Source organism: Talpa occidentalis, unplaced genomic scaffold, assembly GCF_014898055.3.
Source record: "Talpa occidentalis isolate TD23 unplaced genomic scaffold, MPIMG_talOcc4v2.1 talOcc4.3, whole genome shotgun sequence".
Classification (NCBI taxonomy): Eukaryota; Metazoa; Chordata; class Mammalia; order Eulipotyphla; family Talpidae; genus Talpa; species Talpa occidentalis.
Window position 1 is genome coordinate 108,825,556 of NW_023603184.1, and position 24,076 is coordinate 108,849,631.

Consider the following 24,076-nt stretch of genomic DNA (forward strand, 5'->3'; position numbering starts at 1 on the left):
AATTCTACTTTAAAATAGGGTAACTTACAAAAAAGATTTATAGCATCTCATGGACAAAGCAAAAATGTTAAACTGAAATGTTTCATCTACTTTGGTCTTCTGTTACAAACAAAAAGCTACTAGCAATTCATTATAATAGTTTCAACAACGGGAAACATAATTATCAGAAAAAATATTTTGTCGATGAAAAAAATCACTGATTCAATGAGCATTTGATCATTTTATTACCAAAATATAAGCAAGAATTATATCCCTCTCTGGTGAAACTTTTCTCTTCAAATAATTTTAAGTGGAAGGAGGGCACTGAGATGTATCAATTATAAAACATGTTAAAATGAAAACATTTTTTAAATGTACAATACAAACCAGTACTTTATACAAGAATTCTCTATAAAGTTCATTAATCAATGTAAAAAATAACTTGTTTCAACTGAATATAAGGCATGTTCAGTTTCTATAATTTTGCAGGATTATTTTTTCTGTTTTGTTGGAGATTTTTCTCTTCGTCGGTCCTGATTTTTCTTTGATTCTCTGGATTGTTCAAAGTATCTGCCAGATTTTTCCCATCGCCTCTCGGCACCATTCTGATATCTATCTTCATCACTTCTAGAATCTGAGTATTTTCTATCCTTTTCTCTTGATTTTGATCTATCTTTTCTTCTGAATTTTTCACTGTCCTTATTTCGATGTCTGTGGTCATTTTCTGAAAAAGAACTTCTTCTCTCACCCCTCTTCTTTTTGGGATCACTATACCTATTTTCCAAATCTATGTGCATTTCTTGGTCTCTGTCATTCACAGCTCTATTGTAACTATTTCGTTCAGAAGAAAATTCTCTGTCTGAAGTGTGTTTTGTTATGGAATCTCTCCAATTTGGATCTCGTGAATTTTTCTCTCTGTGTTTTTCTGGCTTTCTTTCCCTGTCAGTCCTTGTTTCCTGTTGCCTTGGCCCTGGTCTTCTTTCTTCATGTTTCCTGTCATTTGTTTGTGATTTCCTGATCAATTTATCTACTTCTTTATTTCTGATCTTCCCTTGTCTCTTCCTTCTTGTATCTTTATCTAGATGTGTAAATTGAAATAAAGTTAGTATTTATTCTTAATATCGTAATTCAACAATTACATTTACTAATATACTGTTGGTTTACTAATACAGATAAATTTGATGAAAAGCCAAATTGAATCAATAAAAAAGTCTGATGACAGAATATTTTACAAGATGTGAAAGTAATACACATTAAGAATATATAATGTCAACATTACAAATGTACTGTTTTGATCCTTAGTCTTACTATAGTAAAGAGAAACTTTGAATGAATTATAGCAAATTTATAAAACATTTTTTTGGGAAATGACTAAAATCCTAAAGTCCCATTTTTAAATTTTATCCAAAAACAGAAATTACAGTCTGTATGGATTATGTCATATGAAATATGTCATATCTGGTACATAGCCAAAATACAATGATCACATACACCAGCAACATCATTTCCTAAAGGTGAGGAAAGTAGAATGACTGAGTTTGCTTATAGTATGAATATGTATTTTTCAAATATCTCATTCTACAAAAATAAGGGTTCTGTTCTCCGGTGACATCAGAGAAATATTAACCATACCAGTAAGAGAAGCTACATTTAAAAAACAAATACTAAATGTTTAAAAATCTGGTGTAGAACATTATTTGTGAACAACTTCCATTGTATAGAAGAATTCAGAGGGGGATGTCAGTAGTGAATTATTCCCAAGTCAACCTTGTCATGCAAAAACCTCTGGATGACACCACCCGTGGAGCTTTAAATATAGCTATGGAAAGGTTTCTGTGAGCGCATTTCTCCCAAAACAATCATAAAATACTAGAAATCTGCATCCCCAGCATCCCCCCAATGAGATGACAACTGTAGTCTTAAAAAAACAAAACTAAAACAAGTGCTAGAAGTGAGGTTACAAGTCAACCACATGAATGGTAGCTGGTTCTCAATTGTCCAAACCCTGTCATGTCTTTTTTTTTTTTAAAGATTTATTTATTTATTTATACACGCACTGGGTACAGTGAGAAGTGCGGGAGGGTGAGAGAATTCACCAGAGCCAGAGCGGGGAGCAGAGCAGGCAGAAGGACCGAAGTACACTGCTGAGTGGAGCAGCGGGTGGCAGGAGAGGTCTGCGCGCCATGCGGGACCATCCTCTGGTGGCTGGGGAGCAGCCGGGGATCGAACTGGTACCACAGAGGCTGCGGGCAGCTTCGCAACCCAGTGCTAACTGCTGTGCCACCGGGGAGGCCCCCCTGTCATGTCTTAAGCGAACTCTGTCACTGTGTCATTTCATCCTGGGAAGATGGGGTTAGGTTTGAGAAGGGCCAACTGGATCAAAACATGGTCTAACTGGAAAGAACTGGCTTGTCATCTCCTCAGGACCAGAAATGAGCGAACTGATTGGGGTCCCTAACATAAAGAACAGTTTTCATCATAGTCCTACCAATAACTCATGAAGAAGAGAGCTGAGAGGACAAAGTCTGGGGTGTAAAAGATTGGGATAAAACAGAACAAAGTGAGATGAAGACAGCTTTATAACCAAAGGCTTTATGAGAGCCATGAAGGCTGAGGTTCTGAGAAAACTCTTTTAAAAATATCTTGGATGGGGCCTCCCCGGTGGCGCAGTGGTTGAGCGCTGGGTTGCGAAGCTGCCCGCGGCCTCGGAGGCGCCGGCTCGATCCCCGGCTGCTCCCCAGCCACCGGAGGAGGGTCCCACATGGCGCGCAGACCTCTCCTGCCGCCCGCTGCTCCCCTCAGCAGTGTACTTCTGTCCTTCTGCCTGTTCTGCATCCTGCTCTGACTCTGGTGAATTCTCTCACCCTCCTGCGCTTCTGACTGTGCCCAGTGCATGTATAAACAAAACAAACAAAACAAATAAATAAATAAAACATGCCTCTAAAAAAAAAAAAAAAAATATCTTGGAAAAAAATCAATTTTACTGATATAATCAGAAATATACATATTAAATTCAGTGAAATAACTCACATTTTAAGCTATAAAACAAATTTAACACTTTATCTGTGTTAGTTTGGGCATATAAAACAAGGTTCTGAGATGACTGAAATTTTTTTACAAATTCTTGTATATAGAGAAAAAAGAAAAAATGTGGTAGAAAACTACCTACCCTCATCCTACCTCTATCTTTACTTCTGCCAAATGCCTAGTCTTGGCAGAGTCAGTTGGTTTGCCACTAAGGACTTATTTCTCTGGTTTCTATCAAGCCGCTAGCTGAGCTGTAGCTCCCCAAGCAGAAACCATCTGGCTCTGTGCTAAATCAACACCTCTCTGACCCTACTCTATACCATTTTTCAGAGCTTTGCAGACTCTATAGACAGAGATATATAATAACATGCACTCTCCTTTCTCTTTAGTGTGTACTTTGTAATTTACAATTTTCTAATTGTGGACAGTTAATACTATTTTAATGCTATTTAATATTTTATTAACAAAACTGAAGTTTTCTCTGAAATTATATGTTGAGGCAAATTAATTTTGAATCAGCAAGCTTCCTTACTGTAGCAATTCATGCTGTGTTATCATCTGTTCTCAAAACAGATACCATGAAATAACAAATTCTTTAGAATTAAAAGAGGTAAATGTTAAATGAACAATGTTAGTATATTTCAATTCAAGAACTCAGACTTCACAGGAAGCCTGACCAAATGGAATTTTACTCTAGTAATAGAAAAAAATACCGGAGAGTCTCCCAATTCTGGAAGTCACATAGAGTGTAAACACTTTGAAGTGTAACAAGTCAGGGACCAAGAAAGCAAAGACTAGTTTTCCAAATGCAGGGGAGGTGCTATCTCTCCGAAATACGCATTTTAAAAAAGCAAGAAATGATATGCATTGTGGACAATTAGACTAGCTCTAGGATATTATGATGGAAGAAAACAAAGATAAACCTGGGGACCATTTTAAAAAAAAAGGTGTATTTTTAAAAAATCCTTCCCTATAGCACTGACTGACATAAATACATAGTTGAATTAATAAACAGGGAGGGGGAAGAAATTTATTTATTAAATGTAGAAATAAACAATTAGAAGAGCCATCATTTAGCGGGTATTAGTGGAAGACTGGCAACATTCAAATAAGATCTGCTGTTTGGTCAATAGTAGTATTTCAATGTAAATTTCCTGGTTGTGAACATTTAATTATGGTTATGTAAGCTGCTAACATTAGGGAAAGTTGGGTGGGGGGGTACATGGGAATTCTCTGTACTGTTTTTCTTTTAATTTAAATTTTATTTTTATATTCCCCATACAATTACAACCCCCTTATTTTGACCCCAAACCCTCCTTGCCCCGCCCCCAACCCCCATAGAGTGTCTCTGGTTTATAGTTTGTTGATTTTGATATTTTCTTTCTTATAGTTATTCTTTTTCCTGGTCCCTTATTTAAGTGTTCTAGAGTCCTGCTATGAGTGAGACCATCTCTGTACTGTTATTGCAACTTTCCTATAAGTTAAATATTAGTTCAAAACAGATTAAAAAAGCATCAGTAAATTGGCAAAAAACAAAAACAAACCGAAGGACAGAGGGGCCAAGATTCCAGACAAGACAAAACAATAGAGAAGTAAGCTGATACGCTGCAGTCACTTTCTCCCTGTGACATATGATTCAGGGTTGCTGCTGCTAAAAAGAGAGCAGCCAAACTCTAGCAGCCTCACAGGGCTACAGACACTATAATGGGATTAGTACAGAAAACACACAGGAGATAATGAAAATTAGTGAAATTAAGGGCTGTTTCATTGAGAAGAGGAATATAACCAGCAATCCTTTAGCCGAAGGGATCAGGGGAAAAAAAAAAAACAAAGGAATGACAATAGTTATTTGTAAAGCACACATGCAACAAAATATAAATATCCAGAATACATAAAGAGCACTTAGAAATCAACAGAAAACTTAATAAAAACATTAGTGAAAAATTGAAAACTACTTAAAAAGAAAATATCCAAATGGCCAGTAATATATAAAATGGTGCTCAACTTCATGAGAGGACAGGAAATGAGCAATAGGGTTTGGGGGGAGGGTGAGTGAAGTATGTACACAAATGGAGGTTTAAGGTTGTACTCTCAAAATTAGTTATGTAAATGACTAACAAAACAAAAAACTGAAAACAAAAGGTTTCAACTAAATTTACACACGCACACACAAACACACACAAAGTGAGGCAACATCTTTTAAACTAGATTATAGATAATTATGAATGGCAATTTCAGTCATCACTCATGAATATCTGCCTATGCAACATCTTCATTTCTATAAAGGTAATCTTAGCACTATTAAATGAAATATATTAAAGATTGCAACAGTGATAGATGATCACTTACATTACTAATTGTGGATTTTAAACAGCTGAATTCTAAAACAAGTAAGTAATCAAATTATTGTTAACATCACTAGCAATGTACTTGTTAGGAAGGAGTGTGAAAAATGAGTTTCAATACCTGAGGCAGAACTCTGACTGCTGCTAGATGAAGAATCGCTCTCCTCACTGGAAGACTCTGAACTGCTGTCACTACTGTCTGAATCAGAGGCAGAAGAATCAGACTCTGAAGAGGAGGATGCAGAAGAGGATGAAGAAGGGGAAGATTTATTTGATTCCACCTCTGGTTTCTGTGCCACGATGACCTTTGGTGTATTTTTGAGATGCTCACGCAACTCATCCCTAATTAAAAATAAAATTTGTTAGATTTTTACTTCAAAAGCGATTGTGAGAAAATGTGGCAAGTTAAAAATAAAGCTCTAAAAATAATCCTTACGTTAAACCTCCAAGTCCTATAGATGTAAAGAAATTGATGGCAAATCGAGTGTTTCTTGGATTATCTCGGGGTAATAATCCTTCAAAGAAAGGCTGGAGGGTTCTAAAAATGAAAAAAAAAATAAAAACAAAAGCGAACTTATTGCTTGAAGATAAAAAGGCAAAATCCTTATAGTCATTTTTCAGATTTTTAAATATATTAAATTAGTACATGAAATACCAGCAAATAAGAAATATTGTCTTTTATTAGGTTATGCTACATGCTATCTGATTGAAATTAGGGTCCAGTCACAATTTATTAAACTAGATTTCTCTTATTATACAGCAGAGGGTTTTTTTAAAAGCTTTTTTATGTACATATAGAAGAGAGATCATATACAATGCAGATAAAGATATAAATCTTGCTATATAAGAATAATGTACAGAAAAGTAAAAACACATCTCCTCTGCTATGCATACATACATGCATGTGTACACAGCACTGTGCAAGGCCCCAGGGAAGGTGGGGAGGAAAGAGTCAACAAAAGAGGGAAACCAAGGTTGAGGAGTGTACATCATTACTAATTCTAGGGAAGGGGACAAATGGTAAAACATTAATACTATAATGTGGTTTTGGACATGAGGTGTTCAGTGCCACACTAAACGACTGTAATCAGCAGGGTTAAGAAAAACTGTTAAAAGGGTATAATCTAAGAATAAACGTTTACTAGACAGCACAAGAACAGGGATTCCCAGCTCTGGAAACAGAGGTAAGAAAGCATGAATGAGGCCAACCTGCTTCATAAGCTGGGCAATGTCTGTGTGGACAGAGTGCAACTTGCTGGAGAGGGAGTGGAGGAGCCTTTTACAGTCAACGAGGGCCACATGAGTAAGTATGTGAAGCTAAGAGAAGTGGGTGAATAGCTCAGAGAGAGCAGGTAGAACCCATAGATCTTTGGTGAACTCTGGAAAGGCAGGCTGGGAAGAGAGAGTAAAAAAGGAAGAGAATCAGAAGTGAGGAGCCAAAGTGATCAATGGTCAACTGTAAGGGAGGCGGAGAAGTCAAGAGACGTGAGGACAGAGAGGAATTACTAGACTGGCATAGTAGGGTCACTGAGAAATTTGAAATGATGACTTTAATAGCGAAAATGAAGTAGAAGCAAATGTAGATGGCAATGGACAATGTGAGTAAGTAAGGAAATAAGAAAGCTGGGACAGGGAAGACTCTAGTAAGCATGCAAAAATAATTCTGTGTTCTAATAGATTTTAAATGGAATTAACTGTTTTCTCTACTAGAACTAGTATTAAAGTTGGGCATTATCCTGTACCACAAAACATGAGGTTCAGAGTAATGATTAGTGGATGAAGTAAGTCCCAGGGGTTTAATGCTTGTTTTCAAAACCAAAGGTGAACTTTTATCTGCCAAAGGTAGTAAAAATCCTTGAGGGCTTGTGCTTAATGATAAACTTACTCATCCTTTAATCTTGCATTGAGTTTAGGAAGACCCATATATTCACACAGTTCTTGAAAAAATATTTTAACAAAAATTCTACTGGATGATGTAGTGGTTTCTTCACTCAGCTTTATACATTCAAGAACCTGAAAATTAAAATTAAAAAAGGACAATTTTATTTTGGTGTTCATAAGACAGGACAAAGTGACCAATTTTTATAATTTCAAGTGTCTCCTGAAATCATGATTTTCCTTCATTACCAGCTAGAATTATCTGTGAATATCCCCCCTTATACTAATATGTATTATTTCTTGGCAAAGTTAAAGATCATTTCTCTATGCTAATTTTGAAAATATTAAGGTGCTAGAGAATTAGAATTCCCTTTCTTGAGTATGTGCTTTTTATAGCAGGGAGGATATTGCCTTGACCATATAATGCTGAAGCAAATATAACTAGCTCCTAAAATCTCACTCATCAAAATGTAGGTATATGACAGTTTGGGGCAAAATGCTTCTTACCACATTAGGCTATAGTTTTGGATAGCACATATAATACATGATAAGGGTAAAAACAGAAAGAGTGATGGCTTATCCTGAACACCAAGACTGAAGCTTAAATATGGAAGCTCATGGAAAGATGTTTTAGAGCAATAAAAAGTTACCTCTGGTTTTTATTGGTTATATATTCCAGAAGCTCATTTGCTTTGATTATTTAAAACTTTGATTTTATCTTCCATGAGAGGGAGAAAAGTAAGCAAAAAATTGTTACGATTAGCTTTCTGAGTTAGCTTAATTACCTAAAAAGCAGCAAAAACATATTATTGCTATGTGTATATCTTATCTCGTCTCTATAAGGTATATTTCTTAAAAGTAGATATCATAGATATTTGGATATATTTTGATAGTCTCAGTGACTAGGCACACAGTAGGTGACTAAAAAAGAAGTTACTGAATGAACAATTGTTATACAATCAGTTGCCAGTATATTTCAAATTCTAGCCCATTGTGTATTTTCCCCACTAAGAATATCTTTCCTTGTTCTAACCATGACAGCAGAAAAGTCTCCTTATTGTTCACCTAATTTGGTATCTTTTAAAAAGAACATATCCTGCCAGGACATTAATTTTTTCCAAGTCCTAACTAGAGTAACTACTAACAGTTACACCCATAGGAAGCAGACAGTAACTCAGACATTCATGTGCCACAAGTTACTGCTGTATGCAGATATGAGTGTGTACGAAATGTGTGTAGAAAGAGAAGATGAAAATCTATAATATTTTTCCTGAAAACATTTCTGGCCTCACTTTTAAAAGCACTGTGATATTCAGATGGTTAACATCAACCAAGATAGTATTTCATACAATTGTATGTCATTTAAGTTTTTTTGATCCCATGTTGTATGACCTTAACTACAAAGACAACTGTTGCAGTGAAAGCCTGCTATACATTTATTTTAAAGTATCTTTCCTATATAGGAAAAGTATGGTTATGTTACACTTAACAGTACTTTGAAAACAGGGGATCTGGAAGGAAGTATAAATACTGACCCATCTACTTACACTCCATGGAAGTGAATCAGTATATAAAAGGTGAGCAAACATCTTAGCAACATTTCTTAACTTGTTTGTTTCCAAGCGATGGATGGTATCATACTGTTCTTTGAATATACTTTCAAAGGATTCCATGTATTCTTTCTTTAGCATGCAAAATCGCTAATAAAAAAAATGAATGTCAATACCATATGAACATACAAAATCCGCCTAAATTTACTGACTCAAGATAATAAATATTTTGTATATCACATTACTAAATCTTTTTGTGCTATATGATTAGATGCTCAAAAAAGTTATTGTCCCGATCTCCCTGGGATTTTGAAAAGACAGTATCTAATTGTATTCTTTGGGAAATTGTTACATAGCAAGTAGAATTTCAAAAAGTTGTAGAAGAATGATATGCAAAGTTAAGGCACTAAGAAAATGAAGCATACATGGAGGGAGCTGTGGAGTCTGAAATTGGGAAACCTAAGGAAGAGAGAACAAGTTGCTTCTAGCAAAGATATATTAGAGCAGACCATAAGTGAAAACATTAATGGATAATATTCATTTTAAGAATTCCCTGACTGATTCCATTAAATTCTGACAGAAAAAAGGAGGGTGGAACTCACCCCAGCTAATAAGCCAAAAAATTTCTCGTATGTCCTTTGTTGAGCACAGCAATCAAGTATCATGTTACAGAGTTCTTTCTGTTTGGAAAAAAAATTACATTAATTAATGATTCAAACATAATAAATCCAAGCTGTATAATATTTTACCAATATGACAGAGACAGCATTTTTTTCAACAGGCTTTAAAAAGGTCAAACTTCCAAAATTTTGTGAATTTTAGTTAAGATAGATAAAAAATTCAATCTACATTAAGTTCATAGTATTTTAAAGCCTTCAGTCTGGCTGACAGTTTTCCATAGTCATTTATACTAATAAAATTGATTATAAAGTCTAAATTCATACAAGTATGAAACACTTTAAGAAAACCTAGTATCTGAAACACATACATCAATAAGAGATGGAATATACTCTACTCTAACATAATTCTATGCTGAATTCTTTTAAATGTAGACTCACTGATAGAACATCTAAGAATTTAGCTATATACCTCCCAAACATTTAAATTCAAATACTGGGCCTCCCCTGGTGGCGTAGCAGTTGAGTGCTGGGCTGCGAGGCTGCCCGCAGCCTCTGCAGCGCCGGTTCATTCCCCGGCCGCCTGCAAGGGTCCCACAAAAAAAAAAAAAAAAAAAAAAAAAAAATTCAAATACTACGGAATATATTTAGTTTGTGTGGAAAAGGCATACCATCAATCTTTAAGGAAGCATAAAGAGGAACAGATACATTGTTTACCTTCTGGTTGATAAAGGAATTTATCTATTTAAATGAAGGAAGAAATAACACCTCTGTGGCTGAATTTTCTACCGTCAAATATTATGGTTAAGTTCTGACTATAGATGGATTTGTACAAATAGATGGAATCATTTTATAACCATTAAAATAACATATTGTTGGATCAGGGGTATTTACATGCCTTAAAAACATTTCTCTGAAAATTCCGTTGAATAAATGCATGAATAAATCCAAAATCAGAAAACACCATTAATACAAATAATGTATAATTAACAAATATTAATTATTAACTCCTGAAATAAACCTAATAAAACATGTACTGATTACAGCAATTTCATATATTAATAAACTCAGGCAACATGGGCAAATCACTGCAGGCAAAATGAAGTCGGGCATAACTTCCTTCACTGACCACTGCTATAGAAATGACTAAATACATTTTTCCACAAAGCATTTCCCATTGGAATGTTTAAAATAATTTTCTAGATATAGTAACTGCAATATATATACTTCTAGAAACAGAAAGTTTATGAAAATATGTATACCCTTTTCAGCTGACTTTATTTAATTTTATCTTTACATTTTCAATTAACAATTCTGACATTTTGTCACATCAAATAACACTACATGCAACTGAAGTAAACGCTGAAAATATTTTCAAAAGTCTGGCCAATAAATATTTATTGCACATATCTATGGGCAAGGGGAAAAAGGGAACTCTGGAGGACAGACATTCCAGAGCTGTGCTGTCCAGCATGGTAGCTACCAGTCACATGCAGGGATTTAAATTTAAATTACTTAAAATCACATAAAGTTAAAATTTTAGTTCTTAAAGTCGTCACAGTCAAAAGCTACAGGTAGTTAGTGCTACTATAATGAAGAGTGTAGAACATCTTCCCACCATTGTAGAAAGTTCTACTGCACAGTGCTCTTCTACAAGTTGGTAATCTACGGATAAAACAATCTGCTTAAAGGCCTTCACAAAATAGGGTTATTCTGAGATAGCATAATGTTGCTAGATTACTGCTTTTTTAAAGATTAGTCACAAGTTGGTCCTCCCTGGTGGCGCAAGTGGTTAAGAAGCAACCTATGAAGCTATCCCCAGCGACTGCAGCACGAGTTCGATCCCCGGCCAGGGAGCTACCTGCATGGCACAGTAGACTTCTCCTGACTCTCCCGCTGCTCCCATCAGCAGTGTATTTTAGTCAATCTGCCTGTTCTGTTCCCCACTCTGTCTCTGGTGAGTCCTCTCACCCCCAACACCTTTGGCCTGTACCCCAGTTCTTGCATCCATAAATAAATAAATCTTAAAAAAAAAAAAAGACTAGTCACAAGTTACCTCAAATAAAATGTTTATGAGTGTATAAATTCTGAAAAGATGTACTTTGTCAAAATTTAATATAGTATTAAAATCTTAAAATGAGGCTTTGCTGAATTCTTTCATCTTACAGTAATTTGATACATTAAAATGCATTTCAACTTTTTCTACCAATATGTTATTTTACAATAACATAACAGTTAATCAGGTTTTAAGCAATGTAACAGGGTAATATACTGACAGCATTGCTAATAAAGTCAGCACTATTGCAAAACAAATTACTTTCTTCCCAAGATTTAATGCAATTACAAGAGTTATTCCCTGTGGCTTATAATGATTAAATATTTTAACATTTTAATTAAATATTATAGCAATTTTAGGAAAGTCTTTTGAGTGCATGAATGTAAATGCACTAAGAGTCTTCCAAAACATATTATTAAAATATGTTAAGGTTAGTTCTAGAACAACTATCTTCTGAATTAATACCAATAAAATTTATAATTACTTAATTATATTTCTCAAATAATGTGGCAAGATCACATAGTAATTTCAGTTTCAATTATAATTTTAAAGGCTAATTTGCTTATTTTCTTTCAATGATGACATATCAAGTGCACCCAGAATTTAAATTGGTATACTATTATTAATACATAGGTAACTGAGGGAAGAGGGCAAAATAGTTTTTTAATTTGAAAAGAATAACTTCTCGAAATTATATACCATGGTGTATAATTAAGAACAAATCTATATTGTAAAACAAAGGCTGGCCAACTCTGTAAAAGGAGAAAGTATCTATCTTAGGCTTCAGAGGCCTGTTCCAGCTACTCAGCTTTGCTGCTATAAGGCAAAAGCAACAACACACAATAAAACAGTGAATGAGATGGCTGTATTGCAATAAAACTTTATTTACAAAGATTGGCAACTGGCTAGGGCAACATCTGTAGATCATATTTATAAAGTCTTAAGACAAAAGACTTAATGTACTGGGAACTCAGCTCAGATAGTTAAGGTATTTTAGAAGAGCTACAAACCAAACAGCTTATCAGAGCTGTACCTGTGCTGGGTCTAACACCTGTAAATTAGCAAGGTGTGAAAAACACAACACTGAACGCCTTGGCCTTGGTTTCAAGGATCTATATCCAGATGGGCAGGGAGCAATGTGCACAAGAAAACAACTAGGAAAAAAAAAAAAGAAGGGACACACACACACACACACACACTCTCCCCCAATCCAAAAATAATCTAATCAATTCAATCTTTATTTTCCTTGGCAGTAAAGTTCTATGATACTTAGAATAGTAAAACATACTGAGTTATAAAACTATGAATTCCATGGGCTAAGAGGGGGATAATATGTACTTTATGGATTGTGGAATCCCTGACAGCTTGCAGAGCGCCTGACATTGAGTATGTGATGGATACACCTTTTTGTTCAAATAATGAATGAATGAAAAAATCTGACAGATTCTTCTATATACAATTAAAGCATATAAAACACATATGCCGACTTCTGTAATTTGTACCACAAAAAATGTTTCAGTGGATAAAGTACATAGATCAAGTAACTCATTCACAAACAAATTTTCTTTTGCATTTAATTCACAATTTGATTTATAGGTAACTATTCAGAAATTTATGTAAAGTGGTTCAGAGAGACGTCCTCCTCTTCTCACATTCCATTCAAACAACTCACTAGATTAAGGAGCATATATGAAGCAGCCTAAGGCTCTCAAGTTCTGGGTTATTTTTAAATTTTACAAAATCTATACTTTAAAAATGAATACTTAGCACCAAATCATTATTTCAATTTATAAAATAGTACTGACTGTCAATCATTTTTATTACCAATATGCATTTCATAATAGAAAAAGAAGCATTAACTTACTGTTTGGCTTTCAGGAAACTCCATTTTCAGCAATTTGTGAGCACATTCTTCAAAATCTAAACTGCAAAGATAAAATGATCACAAGAGTTAAGTGTAAGTGTACAGCATAGTTTAAACTGTAGGAGTCTTACATATAAACACTGTAGATTAATAATTGTTTTAAATGTTTTTCTGTAATTTCGTATTAACGCACTGCTAAATATTTACACACTCCTAAATATTTCAACTTCTCTCTGATCCAATTCAGGAAGAGATAAGAGTTGTTCCAAGACCCCATCAAGAAATCTAGTGCTTAATTACCACTTTTACAAATTATCCTGGTTCACACCCAAACAGAGGACTTCCACATTTTATAAAACCTAAGTATAAAAATAGTAAACAAAACTGCATTAAAAATATCTTCAAGGGCCTCCTCTGGTGGCACAGCAGTTGAGCGCTGGCTGGGCTGCAAAGTTGCCCGTAGCCTCTGCAGTGCTGGTTCAATCCCCGGCCGCCGGCAAGGGTCCTACATGGCGGGACAGACCTCTTCTGCCGCGCCCGCTGCTCCCCTCAGCAGTATATTTCGTCAGTCTGCCTGTTCCGTTCCCTCCTCTGGCTCTGGTGAATTCTCTCACCCTCCTGCACTTCTGACTGTACCCAGTGCTTGTATAAATAAATAAATAAATCTTTAAAAAAATAAAATCTTCAATATACTTCACCTATGAGAATTATCAAATGTAATGCAAACTTGATGCAGGAATAATGCTAACATATTTGTACATTTTGTAGAATGTTCAAACTTAGTTTTGTTGACAAGATTTCCAAAAGTGAAATGCTTTTTATAAAATGTCACCTTCTGATTTGATGATTATATTCCATTCTTTATATCTAGCTTGGTATACTATAAACCTAAGATTTTTGTAAAATATAAAACTGAAAGTAATAGACACTAAATATCTGAAATCCAGCCTTCTTTCAAGATAACCACTGCTGATATGTTAAAGTATTATTTCAGAATCTGCCTAGTTATTTACATAGTTAATACAAATGCAACAGTACTATATAGTCTATGCATTTGTATTTTTCAACATAACATAGTATCAACTCACTTGCTCCATTAACCTAATTTTCAATGGTGGCATAAATTGGACAACTTGTTTATTGTGTTATCCAAAAAGATCGTCATTTTTTAAAAACTGCACAATGCTGAACGTAATTCTGTCAATGAGTTTCTTTTTTTTTTTTAAAGATCTACCCATTCATACGAGAACTGGGGTACAGGCCAGATGTGCGGGAGGGTGTGAGAACCCACCAGAGACAGAGCAGGGAGCAGAACAGGCAGACAGACTGAAAACACTGCTGAGGAGAGCAGCAGGCGAGACAGGAGAGGTCTGCCGTGCCACATGGGCATCTCCCTGGCCAGCTGGAGGATTGAACCCGTGGACAGCCTCACAGCACTATGCTCAACCAGCACCAACATAAGTTGGCCCAATATGAGTTTCTTTAAGAAACATAACGAAAAAGGGTCAAATGGAAAGAATCCAAGCTCTTGATTCATTTTATCAAACGGCTTTCCACAAAGAGTCTTTCAATTTTAATTCCCACCAATGTTTATGCGTATCTCACTGAAGTTATTTTTAATACTGAGCATTTTTGTTTTAAAAAGTAAATCACTTTAGTTATTTTACTAACAAGTAACAGCACTTATTTATCTAGAATATTTGCCAACTAACATTTATGTTTTATTATCAAATTATTTGAATCTCCCAAACATGTTAAGCCTATCAAGGTCTGTGTTTCTTTCCTAACATTTGTATAAGCTCTTAAGTACAATAATCTTTGCTATATAAATTATTTTTACCATGCACTGAGGGACTGAGAACATTTAACAAATACCAACACATATGACAACAGTTATATAATAGAGGCTGTCACTTGTTTAAGGCTTTAATTTTTCAATTCTTTTGAGTGATTCACAGATTATTAAGGTTATGATGACTAAAAAAGTTTCTTTTAAATAATTATGCAAAGAGCTCCTCGGCAATGATTCAAAGTTAATGTTGATAACAATTTATTTTTTTTTGTTTTTATTTTTTTTCTTGATGGATATTTATTTATTTTTAAGTAAATTTTATTTTTATATTCCCCATACAATTGCAACCCCCTTATTTTGACCCCAATCCCCCCCCTCCTAACCCCCTTGATAACAATTTAAAACAATGAATCTGTGGCCTCCCTGGTGGCGCAAGAGGTTGGGCACAGCACTATGAAGCAGTCCGTGGCCTCTGCAGCACAAGTTCGATCCCCAGATGGCCAGGGAGCAAACCCACATGGCGCAGCAGACCTCTCCTGACTCACCCACTGCTTCCCTCAACAGTGTATTTCAGTCAGTCTACCTGTTCTGTCCCCCACTCTGTCTCTGTGAATCCTCTCACCCCTTGCATCTCTGGCCTGTACCCCAGCTCTTGTATGTATGAATAAATTTTTGAAAAAAAAATAAAGCAATGAATCTGATTACTAAAAAAGGTCAAATGAAAGGTCAAATCTATAACTATAACATTTCTCATCTTTCTCTTTAACCTGCCATGGAAAATTAAATAGCTTTTCCTTTCATGTGAAAAGCAAAGAAATAGTTAAGACCAAACCAATAAAATATCTAACCAACATTTTGCTGTTTGATATTCCTCTTTTTGAAGCTGAATCTAAGCCAAAAAGTTTTCAGACAGACTGAAAACAAGATGACTCCTACTTATGAATCATTATTACTGTTACATCATACTAAATGGAAATATACAAAACCTAATAACAAAACTGAGAAAACATTCTCTTTCAGTATAAAATATAAACACTGTCTCCTAAATCAATAGGTTGATTTCCATACAAAACGACAGATGAATTATTTAATATTTTCATACATTTCCTTTCAAAACCAAACTCACAGCCTTCAAAGGGAATAGGTTTTTTTTTCATGACATCATAGCAGTTCTTACTTAACATTACTTCAAAGGAACCTCAAAACCTTTATAAATCTAATTTGTTTCCATTTATATTCATCTCCACCTGCAGAACAAATCAGTGTCTAAAAGTTATTGTAAGAGTGTTTCTCTGCTTAGGCCAGAACAAATTAGGGAAAAAAAAACCCAAAATATTAAATTTCCACAACATCATTAAGTACTGTCTTAGGTCTGTGATATTATCACTTCCAGGCTTCTCTTAGTGATGTTTAACTCTAAGAAATGACACAGTGGGGGTAGGGAGGAGCATTTAATTATGTAACAAAATTAGACTTTCTATATATGTTAAGACAATTTGCTTTTTTTTCTTTTTAAAGCTTTTTTTTTAAATTTATTTTTATTTATTTATACAAGCACTGGTACAGTCAGAAGCACAGGAGGATGAGAGAATTCACCAGAGCCAGAGCGGGGAGCAGAGCAGGCAGAAGAACCGAAGCACACTGCTGAGGGGAGCAGCGGGCGGCAGGAGAGGTCTGCGCGCCATGTGGGACCCTCCTCTGGTGGCCGGGGAGCAGCTGGGGATCGAACCGGCACCGCAGAGGCCGCGGGCAGCTTCACAACCCAGCGCTCAACTGCTGCGCCACCGGGGAGGCCCAAGACAATTTGCTCTTGAAGCAGAGAATCAAGAGTGGGGACTTAGGAGATTGGGCTTGGAACAGGTGTACACAACCAGATAGTTTGAATTCCCTGAAATGGTATCTAGCTTTCTGTCATCACATTCTAAAAATCCCATTTCCTTGCCTATCTCATATCAAAAATAAGGATCAGTTGAGCCAGTATCTTACCTTGACTGAATTGCAAGATAAATTGTACGACGAAATGAGACTAGATTAATTTCTGTTTTGTCATGAATAGTTACTTTTTGACCTGAAAGAAGTTAAACATAACAAATTATGAAAATATAAAATAAAAGTGAAAAACTGAAAAGGTAACTCTGTATAATATATCTTTCTCATAAATCTATTCAGAACCTGAATTCAATACTCCTATCTACAGCATAAGTATTATTTGTAGAATTCAAAGTAACAATTTTAAGTCTTTGTCATATCTTAGAGTATTTTAATAAGTTTTGTTAACTCAAAGTCCAGAACCAAACCAAGATAACCGTATTTGTTTCCATGTCACCTGAGACATTATGAACGGCTATATAGTCATGCTATTCTTTGGTAAAATATGATATCTGAGTTATAAATAGTATTGTGATCATTTGGAAGGAGCACAATTTATGGGAAGAAATTAAATATTGTATAGTCATGATAGGTAGGACAGGTCCAATAGAAGCATGTGTATTTGTCAAAATTTTATCTAATTTATAGGAACTTCCCCAATATATATTTAATAGTTTTTACTTGAACAGTTTACATATTAAATAGTGAATTTTTAAAATAATATGTAGTACATGAATAGTAATGTTTTAAGAAATATACTGGAAACGATTAAACTTATTTTTATAAAATATTATAGAAGAATAATTATACCCTAAGATAGAACTATAATACACGTGCCCTAAAAAGGTAAGATTTACTGTTTTCAAAAATGTAATACAAGTAAATAATGATGGTTAATACAAGTTCATTTTTATGTTTTAACTGGGATTTAACCAAAATAAAGTTCTAAGTTTATTTTCCTGTGAAAATATAATCAAAGCTGAAGAGGAAGAACATCATGCCTGCTTCTGTGCAAATATAGTTTTTGGCCTCCTCACTCTATTTTGCCAAAGTGAACAGCAAATATCTCTAGTCATTCTCATCTGTCACATTCATGCTGGGGTTATATAAATCACAGGCACTCAACATGAATGTACCTTTTTAATAGTTTAAAATCAAAGGCATAAAATGTCAAATTAAAATATGCTGATGACAAAAAAATGAATTTCCTGTTAAATATTTTTATCATAGGGTTTCACAATTTACACAATACTGACATTTTGGGCTAGAGACTATTTTGTTGAGGGGGAAGTTACCCCAAGTCTTCATCCACTAGATGACAGTAAGGACCCTCCCAACAGAGAACCACCGACTCAGAGAATTCTATTAAAATTAACTTAATTATACTACTATTTAAATAAGCAGCACCTTTACCTTCTTCATCTTCTTCTCCCTCTTCCTCTTCTTCTTCCTCCTCCTCTTCACTACTTCCAGCATCTTGATCTGTATTTGAGTCACTATCTCCTTCATCAAGAATTTCTTTAAGAACAAAGTAAATTTAGGATAAAAATTAATGAGTGAGGTAAATAGTATTTTTCATTCGGAAAATTGTCAGTTCACTAAAATCCATAGTGGTGTTAACAGTCAGTCAACCAACAAAGATAATCATACAGTTCTCATGTTACTATCTAGGTGGTCTGTGAGCACTGAACTGATGTGACTACTGAGTCACACATATCACCCTTCTACCAGACATATCATTCAGGCCATAAAATGAGGAAAGGATAAGAACAGAAAATGTAGATGAAGATTTTCCAAAAGAGCAAGAACACTGCAAAAATTGATTAGGAATGAAACTAGCATAATGGAGTGTGACATCAGAAGATAGTCTATTATAAGAAGCTAAGACTAGTTAGAGAAAATAAGAATTGAGGTTAAGATGGTTCTTTGAAAGACAAGGAAAAAGAAATAAATGCATATTTAGGTTTCATGTCAAACAAATAGAATATTTTTATTAAATGTATACCTATTAAGCAGAACATTATAATCAATCTAAAAATTTTCCATTCAATGAAAATTGAGTTCTTCATTGAATTATCACCTCTTAAAATCCAACTCTAGGGTAAATGGAGGTTATCAGGTTTTTTCAGCCCTCCAGCCATTAGCATCTATGATCCACACCTGTGGGTTATACTCATGCCTGGTGGGGGACCCTGGAGTATGGTGTGGGCATGTGTAAGAAGGCACATCTGAGCCAAGACACTGAGCATATAAAGGCAGCATTAGAGCGAAAAGGGAGGGGACAGCAGAAGACCTAAAGGCAGAGTGTAGTGAAGAGCATCAGAGATTGGCTGAGAAGAAAGAACTTATAGGGATTCGCAGCTGGGCCTAAGTTGCTGTCTCCCTGCTGGCTTGTCTCCCCTAACCTGTGGGGATGATGCCAAGGGCTCCAAGGTTCTCTTTCAAGCTGCCTGAAACGATGTGAACCTACCCAGCCTGGTATGGTTGCAAAACATCAACTCGCTTTTAGAAATACATGAAAATGGTGATGCCAATAAGAAATTACCTCATCATGTTTATATTAAACAAATGACAAAAATTAAATTATATTTTGCCAAAGGGTGTGTGCTATATTAATTAGCCTCATAAAATATTTTATAAACTTGGCCAAAACTTTGCTTTTATATTTCTATTATAATCAAAGAACTTTAACATAAAGCTGTCATTTTGGGGTAAATTCTACTTTCTTTACAGTTAATTAAGTAGTATAAATCTGGAGCCACATATAATATTTAATGCTAACCTAGTTACTATGAGAAACAAATCATTTAGAAAAATAGTTATCATTTAGTCCTACTTGACACACAAACCTCAAAAAATACATCTTAACAAATATGACTTAAATTATCTGAAGTGTTTAGTTTACTATTGCATAACATGGGTTTGACAGACTTTTAAAAGAGGAAACTCTTTAGTATTCAATAGTAGGAAGAAAGGAACTCCTGCTGTTTTCCCAAATGCTATAAAACCTAAAACACAAGCACACCTGGGTCAATCTAAGGTGCTAATTACTAAAGCTGTGCCTACTTCCTGCTGTGGTTATTTTTTTTATGCCAGCTCTAAAACATTTCATGACAGAATGAAGGTCAAACGATCCGTTTCTTTACATCATTTCTTCTTATCTCCACACTTTAGAATCTACTCATTGAAATTTCTTCAGCTATGGCAATTGAATTCTATTAATTGAATAAAGCAGTGGTTTTCTGTGACCCCCTCAAGGGATCACAGAAACCTGTCAGGTGCTCTGTGAGGTCAAAACTATTTCCATAATAATACCACAACAAGATCTGCCTTTACCGTGCGCTGACATTTGCAATGATGGTCCAAAGGTGATGGGGTTAAAAAACTGCTGCAACCTGAGCACTAATCAAGGCACTCACTTGCAATGGCAGTCCTGATGCTTTTTTACTGCCACACCTACACTGGAAAAAAGCCAGTTTTACTTAAGAATGCCTATCATGAAGTAGGAAATTATTAATTTTATTAAATCTGAGATGTTGAGTACAGGCTTTTATAATAATCTGAATGAAACAGGAAGTTCATATATAGCACTTCTGTTACAGACAGATGTACAGTGTTGATAGTTATATCAAGGAAAAGCATTTGTGTAACTGTCTGAATTGCAAGATGAATTAGCTATTTTCAGTTTTACTTGAAAGCACGGCTGACAAACTATAGTTGTTAGGTATTTGGCATACATTTTTCTCAAATATAAAAAAAGTGAGATTGTCATTTTAAGGAAAATAACAATATTTGCTACCAAGTAAATTTAAAGAGAAAATTAGAATTCTGTATTCTTGTGAGTGTGATAACGTTCATTATTGAGATATTTCTGACAAGTGGTAATATTAATAAAAGTGATTTCTTGACATCCCATTATTTAATTTTGATAATGTTAATGTGTTAACACTTAGAGGATGTATTTAACTTAATAAATTAGTATTTTCCAAGTGTTTGGAAATAAAGCATGGGTAAAAAAAGATTCATTTAAAGGGATTTTGAATGGAAAGAAAGTTCACGATGCTGTTTCAGGTTTCACATTGTAATTCATCTTTAAGAAACTACAATCTATTAAATATTGGCAGTGTTAGGGAGGAACATACACAATTATCTGAAAAGACTATTAAAATACCCCTCCATTTTTCAAGTACATGTCTATGTGAGGCTAAATTTTCTTCATGTTATATATCAAAATAACCTATTAGAACAGATTGAAATCAAATAAGAGAATTCAACTGTTTCCTTTTAAGTCAGACATTAAGCTATACAAAATAAATAAAGCATCATTCTTATTAAATACCTATTTTGTAACTATTTTCATAAAAACAAAACATGTTATATACTAGGTTTACTGCTATTTTGAAAAGATTTGCTATTTTTTGTATGCTCAGTTTTAATTTCTGATAAAGTAAATGTCAACAGATATAACACACATAAACCAAAGCTCTCTGGAGTCCTCAACAATTTTCAAGAGATCTTGAAACCAGAGAATTTTAAGAAGTGTTGTAATAAAGGAAAGTGTTACTTTCCTGGAACTGACCTACTGTTGTGACTCTAAAGAAATGAATGGGGAATTGTCAAGTTAAAAAAAAAAAAGAATCGTGCTAGGTATAATGAGAATTCCACAAAACCATTACTATCTTTCAGGGGAAAATGTAGGAAAAGTTCACAAGGACAGAAGAAAATGTGTCTAAGAAGTTCTCCATGTCTGGAAAGTAAATTATAATAGCAGAAGGAATCTGTTGCAATGAAATGCCCTAGGAAATCAACATCTAAGGAAAGAAACCTATTTACTCTAGCAGATTTTTAGGATATAGAACAGAACAAGTTTCCACATCTAGTATGACTAAAACACTGAATACAGATAATGATAGAGTTCTAAGTCTGCTTTCTCTTCAGAGGCTTTCCAAACAATAAAGTACTTCTTAGGTAAAATCACAAAGGGCAATAAATAAAATTATAACTATAGTATGATTATTCTAAGTAACTAGGAATATGAACTTTAGAAGAAAACAAATATGAAAAAAAATAGTGTAACTATGTCAGTATTTGCTCTATGGCAATACAAAGCATCATATTTTACTTATCTTTACACAGCCACATAGCATTTAGCTTTACATCAGATCACTTAACTAGCAAAATAGCAAAGAAAGAATACAAACTAAAGTCTGTACAAAGTTAGTGCTCATAATATATTAGTGATACACAAAAGATAAACCAACTAATCAATTTATTAAGCACCAATACTATAGGTAGCATGGTGATTGATGTTATTAGAAAAACATGAACTTGTCTTCAAGAAGTAATAAAGGATAGCACTTAAAAAGAATATTCAATTGGATGGCATTTGAAACAGTAATTCTTTTTTTTTTTTTTTTGTGGGACCCTCGCCGGTGGCCGGGGATTAAACTGGCGCTGCAGAGGCTGCGGGCAGCCTCGCAACCCAGCGCTCAACTGCTGCGCCACCAGAGGAGGCCCTGAAACAGTAATTCTTAAGTGGCAGTGAAGTTAAATTAAGGTCACTGTAATAAATGACTATTAGGAAGCATGAGACTTCTAAAAAAATATTTGAGTAAACAGTGAAGAGAACATCTCAGTAAGGTTCAGCTCAGTAATCTATACCTCTTTGTCAGTATTATGTAATGATATAAATTGCCTTACTTATCCAAAATAAGTAAGTCCATAAAATTCTACATACCCTTCTTAATAGCTTTGTACTTCTCTTCGTTCTCCATAAAATTAGGATCCATCTTGAAAACATCTTAAAAAATAAGTTGAGAGTTAAGGTTTATTTTCTATATTTACATTTATTATTCCCAACTTCCCAACCTCAACCCCCTGACTTACTAAGAACATCTTCTGGATTATAGTCATCCTCCAGAGGGAGCATATGGGTGAACTGATCATCTTCTTCCACTAAGTCAAGTCCTTCTAGGATAACCGGGTGGTCCTTAAAGCCATCCTTCCGGACAGCAAACATCACTTCAATCATATATTGAACTCTTTTGTCAATTTCAGATTCATGAAGAATGTTTCGAAGGCGTTCAAATATAGCTAAATATAAACAGAAAGACAATAAAATAAGCAATAAATATTATATTACTCTCATAAAAGCATCCATCAAAGCAAAGATCTATACTTACCATTGATTCCTCTTGGTGACACCTGTGTTAATTTGAGGCCACATTCCTTGAGAAAACCAATAGCCACTTCAACACTATCATCTGTTGGTCTTTCCAGAAGCAAAGTGAGCATCTCTAAACATAGAACTTCATGTGCCTTAAATAGAATGAACACATATATAATACAGAGAAAATGCTTTATACTTATATTAACCTAATATTAATAGTGATAATAAAAATCAGTAAATCTGTTTTTTTGCACTGACAATATTGTGCATATGATGAATATTTCATAATATCCATAGCAATACTTCAACTAAAGGATGTAACTGTTCAAATAACTGATTGCTCCCCAAATCTAATTCATTAAAATACAACTATCAGAGTTATCTCCAGAAGAAATCCTCCTCTAAATTTATTATATATGGAATATAATATACATTATCTACAGAAAATGGCTTATTTAACCTCAGAAAATAAGTTTAAAACTATGTATTAACTTTTTACCTTGAGCTATTTTAATAGTCACAATATAAAGAATAGTAATATGATTCTTTTTATAATACCTTTCTCCATAATCACAATTATGGAGTCTAATATTAGAGTCAAGAAACTACTGCTCTGTACCACAGTTGGGAAGATCTAAAATATCTATAATTTTAACTGTTTTGTTTTTTTGTGGCAATGCCAAAAATATCTCCAATGTAAGTGCAAAACAGATTCAAAAACTGAAACATATTCTCCGTGTTGTTATAGAAATGTGAAGTTCCATGGTCTTAAGTAGCTAATCAGGTTAAAAGGTTTAGTATTTCAAGTAGGAAATAATAAAAATATTATTTAATATTAAAGAAAGAAGACTGTGTAACCTTAAAATCCTTCCTCATACACATATATATTTAGACATAATCCTATAGACATGTATGAAGAAAACTTCAGTA

The 24,076-nt window shown here is 34.4% G+C and overlaps 1 protein-coding gene across 3 annotated transcripts in view; it reads right to left on the reverse strand.

The window, feature by feature from the left end:
- Positions 1–205: 205 nt before the first annotated feature.
- The window catches only part of CWC22 (CWC22 spliceosome associated protein homolog), a 49,218-nt gene continuing 25,347 nt past the window's right edge, over positions 206–24,076 (reverse strand). For 2 of the 3 annotated variants that reach the window (XM_054699904.1, XM_054699905.1), the window contains 12 exons: positions 23,160–23,295; positions 22,864–23,070; positions 22,715–22,777; positions 18,391–18,495; positions 17,095–17,176; positions 13,317–13,377; positions 9,382–9,459; positions 8,765–8,929; positions 7,237–7,364; positions 5,788–5,889; positions 5,473–5,693; positions 206–1,057 (listed from right to left, as the gene is read on the reverse strand). In XM_054699904.1, the coding sequence (XP_054555879.1) occupies positions 471–1,057; positions 5,473–5,693; positions 5,788–5,889; positions 7,237–7,364; positions 8,765–8,929; positions 9,382–9,459; positions 13,317–13,377; positions 17,095–17,176; positions 18,391–18,495; positions 22,715–22,777; positions 22,864–23,070; positions 23,160–23,295 (1,935 nt within the window). In that variant the 3' untranslated portion in view covers positions 206–470. The remainder of the gene's footprint in view (positions 1,058–5,472; positions 5,694–5,787; positions 5,890–7,236; positions 7,365–8,764; positions 8,930–9,381; positions 9,460–13,316; positions 13,378–17,094; positions 17,177–18,390; positions 18,496–22,714; positions 22,778–22,863; positions 23,071–23,159; positions 23,296–24,076) is intronic. The other variant, XM_037523650.2, reaches the window with a different exon arrangement.